The 13,538-nt window shown below is 47.1% G+C and overlaps 5 protein-coding genes across 5 annotated transcripts; 2 read left to right on the top strand and 3 right to left on the bottom strand.

Annotated features, from left to right (window-relative positions):
- Nucleotides 1-105: 105 nt before the first annotated feature.
- On the top strand, nt 106-967 carry N7483_001970 (HNH endonuclease; the record flags this gene model as incomplete). The annotated part of the gene is made up of 2 exons (XM_057085407.1): nt 106-297; nt 389-967. 2 exons carry the CDS (start codon nt 106-108, stop codon nt 965-967), a joined length of 771 nt encoding a protein of 256 aa, XP_056951556.1.
- A 301-nt stretch (nt 968-1,268) lies between these two features.
- On the bottom strand, nt 1,269-4,170 carry N7483_001969 (translation initiation factor 2; the record flags this gene model as incomplete). The annotated part of the gene is made up of 3 exons (XM_057085406.1): nt 1,269-1,420; nt 1,475-4,091; nt 4,147-4,170. 3 exons carry the CDS (start codon nt 4,168-4,170, stop codon nt 1,269-1,271), a joined length of 2,793 nt encoding a protein of 930 aa, XP_056951555.1.
- Nucleotides 4,171-5,774: 1,604 nt separating this feature from the next.
- On the top strand, nt 5,775-7,025 carry N7483_001968 (uncharacterized protein; the record flags this gene model as incomplete). Its single annotated transcript, XM_057085405.1, has 5 exons — nt 5,775-5,880; nt 6,017-6,028; nt 6,079-6,215; nt 6,308-6,936; nt 6,995-7,025. The coding sequence occupies 5 exons, from the start codon at nt 5,775-5,777 to the stop codon at nt 7,023-7,025; spliced, it is 915 nt and encodes a 304-aa protein (XP_056951554.1).
- A 475-nt stretch (nt 7,026-7,500) lies between these two features.
- N7483_001967 (uncharacterized protein) lies at nt 7,501-10,320 on the bottom strand (the record flags this gene model as incomplete). Its single annotated transcript, XM_057085404.1, has 14 exons — nt 7,501-8,032; nt 8,092-8,215; nt 8,264-8,283; nt 8,332-8,431; nt 8,485-8,500; nt 8,555-8,678; nt 8,733-9,063; nt 9,137-9,248; nt 9,311-9,326; nt 9,404-9,865; nt 9,930-9,975; nt 10,045-10,076; nt 10,130-10,159; nt 10,208-10,320. The coding sequence occupies 14 exons, from the start codon at nt 10,318-10,320 to the stop codon at nt 7,501-7,503; spliced, it is 2,058 nt and encodes a 685-aa protein (XP_056951553.1).
- A 466-nt stretch (nt 10,321-10,786) lies between these two features.
- Nucleotides 10,787-12,760, bottom strand: N7483_001966 (uncharacterized protein; the record flags this gene model as incomplete). The annotated part of the gene is made up of 7 exons (XM_057085403.1): nt 10,787-11,489; nt 11,545-11,658; nt 11,712-11,783; nt 11,840-11,892; nt 11,946-12,008; nt 12,062-12,159; nt 12,214-12,760. The coding sequence occupies 7 exons, from the start codon at nt 12,758-12,760 to the stop codon at nt 10,787-10,789; spliced, it is 1,650 nt and encodes a 549-aa protein (XP_056951552.1).
- Between the last annotated feature and the right edge of the window lie 778 nt (nt 12,761-13,538).

The raw sequence follows: 13,538 nt of genomic DNA, 5'->3' as shown, positions 1-13,538 counted from the left end.
TGATACTGGGAGGGGATGATGTCAATCTTCCGTTGCCGCGGGGCACATTCTTCATGCAACAAATTGTCGAACTCTCCGAGTTTGAACAATGCGCCTCATTGACAAATGACCTCTCATGAGAATTACACAGTCTTTCGAGAATGTCTCTCGAGCGCAATAGTCGCGCGATCTGAAAAACCAAAGACAAAGCGACGGACGAAGGTCAAGCGCAATGGGCGCAAAGAGGTCACTGTGGCTAGCTCGGAGGTGGTAACGACCGAACGAGCTAATCCAGAGGAACTGGCCGAATTTATTGATGTATGTACCGTAATGTAGTGAAATTTAGTGTTGAACCCTGATTGAAATAGAGAGAACCAAAGAAACTAAGGAAAGCCTGACATTATTGCAGTTCATCGCATCTGAAACTTTTACCTCTTTCCCCGAAGATCTACAAACAATTTCCTATGCTGCGGTCCAGCATGATTTAGCCCTCGCAAAAAGCTATGTCCCCTCTGATAAAGACACACCTCTCGAGTCCGCCGTCCTCGAATCCATCTGCTCAGTAACACCCGTTGACGTGATAGACTCGTTATCTGTGTATGGGCTCATGGCTGACCCTGCCGATTTTCCTGAATTCATATCGCCCGTTTTATCCGAGTTTATAAGCAGCGTGACGAGCGCACCGCCAGTGTGGGCCACGACAAGGACAGATGCATGCGAGATCTGTGAGCGGGATTGGATCCCGTTATCATATCACCACTTGATTCCGCGAGGAGTACACGCCAAGGTACTGAAGAAGGGATGGCATGATGAGTGGATGCTGAATAGTGTTGCATGGCTATGTCGTGCGTGCCATAGCTTTGTCCATCGCATGGCGACTAATGAAGAGCTGGCCAGGGAGTGGTTTACTGTAGATCGGATCATGGAGAGGGATGATGTGAGAGATTGGGCTAAGTGGGTTAGCAGGGTGAGGTGGAAGGCGACATGATCCGATACTGGATTGATGTAGAGTTGTTCAATTTGAAAAACCAATGCTTGGTGCTACGCTGTAAGTAGCAAGCAATGCCAAGGTGAAGTGGGATTGGTTGAGCTTTTGGGATATGATACATGCACTGACATTGCGTCTTATTGCCAGGCTATGTGCAGTGATATCTGCCAAATAACGCCTGATCAAGATGCAGAGAAGATGTAGATATGGTACATGAAAATGGGAAGACCAAAAGGTCCCCAACAAAATAAATCAAAAGTCTAGAAATACAGTTGGTTGCCGGAAATTTTTGGTAGAGATCTCACAGGTATCGCTTCTCATGTGTCTCTTCATAGCACTGGACATGATCGCCAATGGCAAATTCAGCCCAGCCCTCGAATCCAATACCACATTCGGTGTCCTTGCGCATCTCCGTGACGTCCTTCTTGACGTTCTTGAGGGAGGTCATTGTGCCTGATCCAAGTTAGCAACATGTCAATAATATAAGTAGGAGTATTGCGTTCTTACCATCGTAAATAGTCTCGTTTCCTCGGAGAACCCGGACCTTGCGAGCTTTGTTCACTGTACCGTTACGTACACGACAACCAGCAATGGACATCTTCTCCCGCCCCTTAACGGTGATTTCAAAGATCTGACCAATCTCAGCTTCACCAGTTACACGCTGAGTGATAGTGGGAGAGAGGTATTGACTGAGATCCTCCTTCACATGATCAATGAGTTTATAGATGATGTTGTGGTCCATAATTTGCACACCCTCTAACTCTGCCATGCGGCTCATGGCAGGCTCGATGGGCTGGTTAAACGAGATGATTCGTCCATTGGCAGCAGCAGCATGTTCGACGTCAAACTCGGTAATAGGGCCGACCGCCGAGCGAAGAACATTAGCGTAAACTTCATTGTTTCCAACGGCAGCGATTGAGTTCATGACTGCCTCCGCAGAACCATCAACATCAGCCTTAAGGATATAGTTGACTGCCTTCGGACCAGACTGTTCGGCGACCGCAGGGGTTTGTCCATCAGTCTCCGATGCCTCAAGTCTACGCCTCTCATTGAGCTCACGGCGTGCCTCGTTGATGGCAACCATGTCTTGGCCAAGCTTCTCGGTATCAGAACGTTCCTGACGATAATCAACAACATCCTTAGCCTTCTGCTCGTCGGGAGCCTGCAGAATCTCCGTACCCGCAGCAGCTTGTTCTCTCCAACCATCAATCTCAATCGGCATACCGGGCGTAGCTTCACTGACGGCTAAACCAGCTTCGTTGCGCAGGGTACGCACTCGAGCCCAGGTAGTGCCAGCGACAATTACATCGCCCGGTCGCAGTGTACCGCGGCGGATAAGAGCAGAGGCCACTCGGCCATAGCTCTTCGTCGAAGCCTCAAGGACCCATCCTTCCACACTGCCAGTGGTATCAGCCCGGTGATCAAGCATCTCTGAGAGAGCTCCAATAGCTTCCTCGAGTTCAAGCATGCCTTGACCAGTCTTGCCGCTCACCCCAATGGCTTGAACATCACCACCGTAATCCTCGACATGAACACCATGCACTGACAGATCCTGCTTCACCCGGTCCGGGTTTCCGCCCTCCTTGTCGATCTTGCTGATAGCGACGATGATAGGGACGTTGGCCTGTGTTGCGTGCTTGATGGCTTCAATGGTCTGAGGCTTCACACTGTCGTCTGCAGCAACTACCAGGACGACAATATCAGTGACATCGGCACCACGACGGCGCATTTCCAAGAATGCCGAATGTCCAGGAGTGTCCAAGAAGGTAATCGTCTTGCCAGAGGGCATCGCAACAGAGAAAGCACCAATGTGCTGTGTAATTCCACCGTGCTCCGTCGCAGCCACCGATGATTTCCGCAGCCAATCCAAAATGGTAGTCTTACCATGATCAACATGGCCCATAATAGTGACAACAGGTGGTCGAGGTGGCAGATGCGAAACATCTTCCGGTACTTGCGCAGCTTGCAGGTCCTCGTCTCCGGTATCAAAGATAGCCTCATAATTGTACTCGGCAGCCACCAAACCAGCGGTCTCAGCATCTAAAACGTGGTTATACTCAACATTCTCGAAGCCCATTTCTTCCATGCGCTGGATGAATTGACCTGGCCTTACACCAATAACATCGGCCAAATTGGTAACGCTGATAAATTCTGGCAGGTAAAGGGGCTGAGGAGCAGCCACAGCTTCCTTCTTGCTTCCCTTGCCCTTCTTCGAACGTTTGCGTGAATCCCGCCGCCTGTCGCGCTCTTCCCGGTCGAATTCATTAGACTCGGATTCCTTGAGTTTGCCTCCTCCCGGACGTTTCGTCTTTTTCTGTATCTGTGATAAATCGCCTTCATCGTCTGGAATCGCCAACTTATCTAGAGCAGACATATCCCAGGCCCACTGATCGACCTTTGGCTTTTCGGCTTTTTCGGCCTGTGCGGACTCTTTGGCTGCAACTTCTCCCTTGGTACCCTCTTCAGAATCTGCGAGAATTGAGCGGCCCAATGCCCGTAATTTCTTCAACTCTGGATCGGATTTTGAAGGCTGACCTTGCTCTGATGGCAAATCCGGTCGGGGGGTGTTACAGAAGGGACAAGTAGTGTATCTGGGAAACACCATGCGCTTGCAACTTTTGCAATTCCAGTTTGATGGTAGCTTCACGGCTGGGGCTGTTTTATTCGAGTCGTTCCTCCCGTCCATTCGGGAGTCGGTAGGCCTTTGGGTATCCGGTTGCTGTTGACGGAATCGTTCATTCTGGCGAGGTCGTTGCATCCCCCGTAGGTTTTCTTCTCTCGAAGATGAGCCCAGATAAGATCGCTTAGCCCATCTCTGGTTCCCGATACCCTGACTTGAAGTGTCCAATTTCACAGGCTCCGGCGGTGGCGGTTTGCTTTTAGCAATCAGCGCGTCGCGCATCGCCTGCTCGGATGCACTCAGCCCCGTCGATCGTGGTGCACTCCCTCCCCATCTGTTTCCAAACTTGGGTTTAAAGCCCGCTGGCTTTGAAGTACCTTCGTCACTGTTGTTTTTACCGGCATCTGAGTTGTGACGGGCTGCGGAGGTCCGAAATGTTCGTTCAGAGGAGTAGGTCGGGGTTAAGGCTGTACCGTTGGCCGAGAGCTCGACTCGGCTCGGGAGCTGGTTTGTTCGTTAGATACCAAGCATGAAGATGGGTATTTGATAGCTCGCTTACCCTTAAGACCGCTCGCCTATGCATTGCTGGTCATTTATGCTTTAACTGTTTACTAGCTGCTGTCAAATGAAGAACTGAGGCGGATGACATAATCAAATAAATATATTCATTGTGATTGGTGGCCAGTTCCAGCTGGCCCCGCTCTGTTAAACGGACACCCCAATTACTAAAAATGGATACTCTGCTCAATGCCACTGAGTTGTATGTCCCCATGTAGTGCCTATAGGTATCTGGATATCATAATACTATTGTTGCTAGTAGGAGTTGACTGGACCGGCAAAGTTATGCAGCCTTTCACTTCATCCTCATACTACCATCAACACGTTCCTCTATCCCTCAGATATCATCCCATGAAAATGGTGAGAGCTAAATCCGTTGAATCCTCATGATCTAGGTACAGCGATGATTTTCAGAGAGCAGCGTCTGAGCTCAACAAGCCATCAAATCGTTCGAAGAGATTAGAAGATCACTGTCTAACCAGAGACGAATATCGTTGTGTTGTCACTGACATTTCGATGAACAGTCCATGAAAGATGATCCACGATATGGATCTGTTGATAGAGATTGGACTGAGTGCGCTCACATTATGCCATTCTCATTTGGATCGTGGAAACCCCAGTCGGACCTTCAAGCACAAGAGAACACGTGGGCGACGTTTCATGATTGTTTCCCCACCCCTCAGAAATACATTTGATTTCTTCCCGTCTTCGGTGAATGAGTTTCTGAATACTTTGACAATGACAAGAAGAATGCATCCGTCAGAGATTTGGTTCTTTTATCATTGTGTTTGAAGCAACAGCCGTATCAAATAAATACAACATCCGAAACTACAATCCTCGACTTGCCAAAGCAGCTCCTGACCAAGCAACAGCATGCAGAAATTCTTTAGCCGCGAACTCGAGGAGGTTTTGTATGAAATAACATTTGAAATGAGCCTCAACAGCCGAAGAAGGAAACCATACGCTGATATCCTTTGTTGGGAATTTTTATTTCCTTTCGAATATTATTTTTTTATACCCTTTATTCGTGCAGAACCACTACTATTCCTATTTCGTTTAGATTGCATGTTGACTAGATACAAGCACTACTACCTAGTATATTGAAGTCCACCGCATTGATCCTATTCCTCGACCAATAGCTTTTGAAGAAATGGATTGAGAGTCTGACAGGAACCAATAAGGATGAATTTGTCATGTTATTGAAGAGCATGAGGAAGATCGACCCTGATGAACGTCCAATTGCGCAAGACTTACTGGGCGAAGCCTAGTTCCCAAATACTGGAATATAGAAGTTTGAACTATTCAAAATGCATATCATTTTCTAAATATACCAACTTTTTATCGATCCTGGAACATCCATGGATGTTTTATAGTATATCGGCTCAAAGCGGCCCAAGTTTATTCCCTAAAGGGGAACACTACCCCCACGGCAGAAAGTTCCCCGGGCGGTCGGGGAAATTGGTAAGTGCAAGCGGTGAACCCTGTTGCGTTTTCCGTCGGCGTTCTAATCGAATCAGAGCCCGGATTGCGCCATCGCGATAAGAGCCCTCGTTCCTGAGATGACTTTGGGGCTATCGCATGTGCACTTTCTTTCATTCTTACATACAAACCTACCTTTAATTGCTCAACATGGAATCCGAGGCTTTTGAGGATATGCAGAAGGGTGGTGGTGCCCTTCGCACCATCAAGGATTTGGCCTCTGGTGCCGCAGGTGGCATGGCGCAAGTCCTCTTGGGTATGTGTTCACCTCCGCACACGAGCTCCGCAGCAACCCCGGAAAACTCACCGGAGCATGCTCATTGAGCCAATGCCTCCAAATATCATGTCTACAGATCTTGGGAATAAGAACTAATGCTGAAGTATTAATTTAGGTCAACCATTTGGTTTGTGGAGCCCACGCACCCCGCATTGAAGCTTTCTAACCCACATCCAGATATCGTCAAGGTCCGCCTGCAGACCACCACTCAGTACTCCAGTGCGTTGGACTGTGCCACCCAGATTTTCAAGAATGAAGGTCCCGCAGCCTTTTACAAGGGAACCTTGACTCCCTTGATCGGAATTGGTGCCTGCGTATGTCCCTCTTTCACCGCCATGGCAATCACCTTACACCTATCAAGGCTCAAGAGTCAAGATTATATCTAACCTTAATCCCCAAATAACAGGTCAGCGTTCAATTTGGAGCTTTCCACCAGGCTCGCCGAAAGCTCGAGGAGCTGAACAAGAAGAAATACGCTAACGGCGCCCTCTCATACGGACAATACTACATGGCCGGTTCCTTCGCCGGTGTCACCAACTCCGTCCTCTCCGGTCCGATCGAGCACGTCCGTATTCGTCTGCAGGCCCAGCCCCACGGCGCCGGACGCCTGTACTCTGGTCCCATTGATTGTGTTCAGAAGCTCTCTGCCCACCAGGGTGCTGTCCGTGGTTTGTTCCGCGGTCAGGCAGTGACTGTTCTGCGTGAAGCCCAGGCTTACGGTACCTGGTTCATGGCCTTCGAGTACATGATGAACCAGGATGCCATGCGCAACAGTGTCAAGCGTGAGGATATCTCTGCTCTCAAGGTTGCTACCTATGGTGGTCTTGCCGGTGAGGCGCTCTGGCTTTCTAGCTACCCCTTTGATGTCGTCAAGAGTAAGATGCAGACCGATGGATTTGGCGCGGATCAGAAATTCGCTACTATGCGCGACTGCTTTAAGAAGACGTACGCCCTTGAGGGTCTTGGTGGATTCTGGAAGGGTATTGGCCCGACCTTGCTGAGAGCTATGCCTGTCTCCGCAGGTACTTTTGTTGTGTATGTTGCCCTTCCCTCTTCAACATTCAGGTAAGACATATTGCTAACTCTATTTTAGTGTTGAGCTTACCATGAAGGCTCTTGGTTAATTGATTTATCACGGTACATTTAAGCGCTTTTTTATTTGGGACTAGGTAAATGATGATATCCAACACAAAAGTTCAACGCAATCTAGAAGCTACTGTGATCTATATTTTACATAGAGTACCGGAGCATAGGATAGAAATCATCTGAATTTCAACAATGACTCTTTTATCCAAACATTGAACGTTCCGTTTTCTCGTTCGCATGGCAGATACACAAAATCATTCAATCCTCATACTATTCAGACCCAGAGCTATACTACACGGGAATCCGTGGGAAATCAAACCTAGCCAGTTTTTAACTTGAAGGTTCGAGGTCCAAATTCAAGGGTCCGGTTGACTACTGACCCGGAGCAGCTGGGGCGTTCTATAAGCCCACAATAATCAGCCTGCTACTAGTAGATATCAATGATGTGGAATTTCCAAAAAGTGTGAGTGATTATTGCCATGACTTGACACCTAATACAAATACAACATCATATCACATTGCCAGCGAAAAATCGCCAAAGAAATCTTGCCAAGCAGTAGGGAAATAAAACAAATTCAACCCCGGAAAATCCCACTCGGAAACGAATTGCTCCGGCACAAACCACTGCAAATCCGCTTGGGCATCAAAAAGTTCCCAAAATGGAGAGGTCGCCGTTGATCCTCCAGTACTAGGCTGCTGCGATTCCCGCAAGGCCAGAGCATATTTCTCAATACTGACCTTAAGAATCTGAAGATAGATATTACCCGCACCGGATTGATTCGAATTCGAGCCAGCCTTGCTGAGTTCATGGACAAGCTGGTTCCCATGATCAAGAAGTTCTTGGTGCTCTTCATCTCGTTCTGGAAGGAGTCGAGAGAGTTTTAGAAGTAAGAGAAATGAAAAGGCGCATTTGGCCCAGACAAAGTCCATGGCATATTTTAGCTGGGCGAGGTAGAATTCTGGTTCAACGGTTATTAGACGTAGATGTCGTCGTGCACTCGCCTTGGCTGTTAGTAAAATATTGCGCTCTGATGCAGACATGGCGCTGAGGATTTTGTGGTTAGTTGAGTTTTAACTCGAATGAAATATTGAGCTGGTACATACGCAACGTTCTCCACTCCCATAGCTCGGAGTGCCTTGCAATTCAACATCATTTCGGCCCAGCATTTTTGAACTCTAAGAGCTGCTAACAGGTAGGGCTTTTCTTCTTGTGCAGCTACAGAAGCTCCTGAGATCCGTTAGGGACTATTTTGGTTCAGTTCAGCTTGAGTCATACCGATAATTCGTAGCCAGTCACTTTAAAAATTAGCTCGATTCACTCATGGGTGTTGGCAATCGACTCACTCAAACCAAATATCCAAATCCACTTTCATTTCATGAACGAAATCTGATATTGCTGGGCTGTCAAGGGCAGTGTTGGCTCCAAGAGTATCGTAGATAGTGGCTATAGAGTATTCTGTCAGAGGTTAACTTCCGAAAATATGCTGGCTATCTTACCACGTAGAATATTCAGCTACAAATTTGTTAGTGACGTGAGCTCTCGATTTGAGTGATCCTGTTCAAATACCTCAACTTGAGAAAATAACCGTAGATCAAGAACCGTTGTTGAGGGATGGCTCAAGAGAATACGGCTTCGTCTAGAGTTCCCAGTTAATCGAATACCTGGCGGCTTCCCTCCGTCAACACGAAATCTGTCTTGAGTGATCAGCAAATCCGATTTATGATCAGTGTTGAGAGAAACGCACATATGTTCGAGTACCAAAAGTCCAAACCATGTTCTCGACTTCTGCATCAAATTTCTTTCCTTCTCGAGGTCATGACCCGGCATTCCTGGCCTATTTTCATCATTCTTAATTGCTAATACTTCAGTCAATTCCTCGAACGCTTCATGAAGACCCAGATCTAGAGCCATTCGCGTAGCGAACGACAAAATGAGTAATCTTTCCGATGAGTAGCATGCTACAATCAGCATTGCTTGCACTGACTCGAGACAGTTTAAGCTCTTGTTTTGTATTATCACATTGATCCACTTTTTGAGTTCGGCGTGAAGCATATCCGACATTTGGCTCCCGGATCCTGTTCAGATTCGATGTGTCAGTATGAATGATGCATGTTCTAGAGATATTCTCTATGGATTTGAGGTACTCACTTGTTTCAACCATGCAGCCAATTGTACAAATTGCATTTAGCAAGATGCTACTTCGAGCACGAACTGAGTCGAAATTGTCATACTCTGGGTCAAATATTGGAATGTATCTGTCCTGTTCTCGCCAATGTCTTAGAATCTGTTGCGAGCAAGCATTGTCCAGAATTGGGCACTTACACATCCTTCAAAGAACCTAGAGGCAAAATACCGAGTGTCAGCAACATACTGGAAAGTATTGTGCTTTATTAAATTGAGAATTCGGAAACTCACGTATTGAAGCAGGAAACTGCACACTCCGTTGAAATAAGCCCTTTATCAATAAAGTCGGTTATAGAGTCATCTCGAATCTCAAAGCAAGATCGTTTCCTCTTGGTAGGTCGAGGGTTGTCTGCATGCGAAGGCTCATACATAGAATGAACTGCTGAGACCCCATTTGGGGAACCGTTTGGTATAGATCTGGTAAATGTTTGTGGGTCATTGCTGTACTCGCCAGATCCGGGGTGTATTGTTAAGGCCCCATATTCTTCCTGGTGAGCCGCAGCGTACTGAGAGCATGATGAGTTGCAGGCACTTCCACGACGAATATGCTCGGGCCTCTCACGAATTTGTTGCGGAGAACGTGAGTACTGGGGACTTGAGCTTTGATTTGCACGATTTTGAATTAACAATGCCTGCATTTCATGCAATTGCTGTCGTAGATATTGGACTTCAGACTCGACACCCTCGAGTCGTCTGATAAGACGTCAGCCACTTCTGTCTGATCAAAGATGGATGACCTAGTTCCATGCTTGCATACTCTGACACTGGATCTTTTGGTATCTCAAAAAATACACATTGCTTATCTAGTTTTTGACATCTATAACCATGATTAGCATCCACTGTCGCAATCACCAACTGGCTTAGATGCATACCTCCCACATGGCCGATCTCCATCACATCTAACCTGAAAGAGGGTTAGACAACTCTCTTGATCCCATTAGGCTAGATTGATCTTACCTTAGACTGTCGGCAAGAACTGCAAGCCTTCTGCAAAATAGAATGACACCATGTTAGACTTCCTCCGGAGAATAGGACCGAACACCGATGCCGTGTGCCGAAAAACCGGCGAACGGCACAGGGACACGTACCGGGATACGCTTTTTGCCGATAGGCGCAGGTAGTACGTGTAATGAGTCGTCAGATTGCATGGTTTATGGGGAAAAAAAAAGCCACCAATTCAGATCGCATATCGGTGAGGCAATATCGGAGTTTCTGCTTGAAGCTGGAGAAACTGTGGAAAGCGCGGGGTTCGGGGACTGAGCCGACATTAGCCGGCGATTGGCCCATTGCTCACCCCGGATCCTAAAAACCCGGGGATCAATTGCCGATATTTTCTATTGTGGAGACTTTTACTCGTCCTCTTGACTCGGAATTTTGAGCTAGGGAGAACACTTTACCGGGGACTAACTGAATGTGTTCAAGTTGAGAATAGTGTGCAGCATGCAGCCAGCCACGAGGCCCCCGACATTAAGTAAAAAATTTGAATTATAATCACGATTTGACATACGGAGTACAGAAAATTAGTCATAATAATAAAACACAATTTAATTCAAATGTTGCTCAATTCATATAATAGTAGAATTTATAAACTGCCAGAGTCCTGCTGCATCGCACTTAGTATACGTAAACAAAATCCTCGTTCTGCCGGTCAGTTAAGTCCTTGAAGGCATTATCATCAGCAATTTCCTCGACCGGGGCCCCTTCTTTGTCAGTTGGCACGGCACCAACAGCAAACATGGAGTGATCAACGACCTTGGCACTCTTGCCTGCTGCGACACGTCTCTTCTCCTGTTTCTTATTGAGGAATGACAGGTATGCCATGTTCAACATAATGAGTAGCCACAAAACACAAAACATGGCAAGGCTGGAGTTGAGTCCTCGGCGATAAAGTGGGGCCTCCTCTGTGGTGTAAAGATTGGGTCCAATGATGTTTCCAACACACTGCCCTACATATAGGATAGATGTAGTGACCTTCTTTTTGGTTTCACCCGCAGTGTTACCTGCAGACCAAGAATAGATCAATGGTGTGATTCCGGGATATACTGAGATAATGTAGTATCCAATCAGGAGAGGAACCTTGTGATGAACGTCGTGGCTGATCTTCAGTAGCATCACAGAGCCAGCGATGGGTGGAAGACACAAAAGAGCGAGGACAGGGCCCTTTTTCTGCCAAGAGGTAGCCAGCCAAGCACCACCCATTGTGGCGATCAGTTGGATCGCACCAAATGGAATGTTCAGCAGGATTGTGTTTAGATCATTGAATCCGAAGTCTTCGATAATGAGGGGGCCAAAGGTAGTAATACCTCCACTCGGAATTCTAGAAAGGATTCAGTTAGTAGCACGAACAGAAAATGGTATAAGTCTTAACGTACGAGATAGAGACCATCAAAGCAAACCAGAACCAGGACTTTGGGTCTAGAAAAGCTTCCTTTACATGATCCCATTTCCATTCATGAGTTTCCATGCCCTGCTGGTTCATCCGCAATCTACCCAAAAGTTAGCTTTGAGAAAGGGGCTGATAATATGTATGATCACATACCTCTCAATAGCCACTAGTTTATCTTCTTCTGACATGAAATTGGACTTGATCGGCGAATCGGGCATGAAAATCCTATGAAGGCATGGAGTTAGCCGTGAACACTAAGGAAATAGAAGAATTCAACCTACAAGACAACACTCGAAAATGCCACTGTCAGAAGGCCAAAGAAGAGGAAAATAATCTAAACCAGTTAGAACCTTTCATTACTCCGTGGAAGAGGTAATGTGGAATTACCTGATAAGAAGCAAAGACGGGCGAGCTGATGTGTCCCAGACCATAGGTGATCAAGCTTCCAAACTGCACGAAGACAATTAGCCCTAGTCATCAACCAGCAATCCATGTATTCTCACCATGTTCACAACACCGTTCATGGCATACCATGAACCCAATCTGATCGGCTGTTCGCGACGTCGGTACCACATTTGGGTCACCGCAATGAAGGCAGGGGCTGAATGCTAGTCAGAATCTGCAGTCTTGATGGGGTCAACTTTAAAGAACTTACCCAGACCAGCCTCAAAGATACCAAGAAACAGTCGGCACACCATGAGGGTGGTAAAACTCTCAGCGGCAGTCATGCATGACAATGCAATACCCCAGAATAAAACCGAGACGGCCAGGAACTTCCCCATCGGGACCTTGACCAAGAGGTAAGAGACCAGAGGCTGAAATACCAGCTGGGCCACATACACGACGGCACCAAGCCATGAGTATTGATTGCCATGAAGATGAGTCTTCTCCACAAGACCAAAGACTGATGCATATGATAGCGTGGACTTGTCCAACTGTTGGAGGAAATAGATCACCAGGAGGATAGGGAGTAGGCGAAGATCGATTTTTCTAAGGACGCGCTTGTTGTTTTCGGGTGTTAGGATAGTTGAGTGTCCTAAATCCTCAATCAACTGCAAAGCCTTGTCTTGTCTGTTTCCCTGACTGGACGCAGGCTGATCTTCATGCTGCAGGTTGCTTGGTTGTTCCTCATGATGCTCGATAGACTCGACACAATCCTCCTGGTGATTCTTCGACGGTGAAGTACCTACTTCCTGTGACATCGCTTATCAAAATGATATGAAGTAGGAAGTGCTTGTAGTATGAGACAGATCAGATAGAAAAAAAATCTGAAAGAGCAGAAAGGAGGTAAAATAAGATATCACAAAGACAAACAACTCAAGCACCTAGGGCACGATGAGGGAAAGGATATGCACCACCCCGTGGGGAAACGAAGTTTATGATCTCCCCCGGTCGAGCGCAAGCCAAGTCCGATTCTGAACTAGTGATTCTACAAGGTTTGATTCAAGTGCCTCCGCATCATTCTCGTCAACCTACTCATGCCACTTTGTACCTTCCAAGGTCACCCGATATGGGCTAAACGGCTCAATCTTGGAATTCACGGACAAGTTCCGTCCAGTGGGCCAATCACTTCTTGCACCTCCTAAACATGCCGAGTGGTGTGGAAGAGTTACGAAACGGAATTGCTAGATGAGGAAAAGTGGTCGGGCATCGGGCGAAAAGACCGACGAAGAATGGGACTTTTTGGGTTTGACAGACGTGTGTGGTCTGGGGCCCCAGACTAACCCATAAGTGGAGACCCCACATTAGCCCTGAATTCCACCCGTAGACGTCTCCTTCTCAACAAGTCTCGACTTTGGCTTCATCTTCGGCAATGGCCCCCGATCTCCGATACATTGCCCCACGTTATCCACTTCTCCAAAAAATATGACGCGGGGTGAACAGATCGCGCAGCATGGTACAAATACAGCAGCTCCTCAAGGGAGCTTCTTTTTTCTCTCAATTGCGATTGTTCCTTGTGAAGAGTCAAAACTTCAATCA

Source organism: Penicillium malachiteum, assembly GCF_028827825.1.
Source record: "Penicillium malachiteum strain IBT 17515 chromosome Unknown utg000001l:1.0-8184562.0:1.0-8186909.0, whole genome shotgun sequence".
In the NCBI taxonomy this organism is placed as follows: Eukaryota; Fungi; Ascomycota; class Eurotiomycetes; order Eurotiales; family Aspergillaceae; genus Penicillium; species Penicillium malachiteum.
The sequence above is the reverse complement of the archived record's forward strand: the minus strand, read 5'-3'. Positions and strand labels throughout refer to the sequence as shown.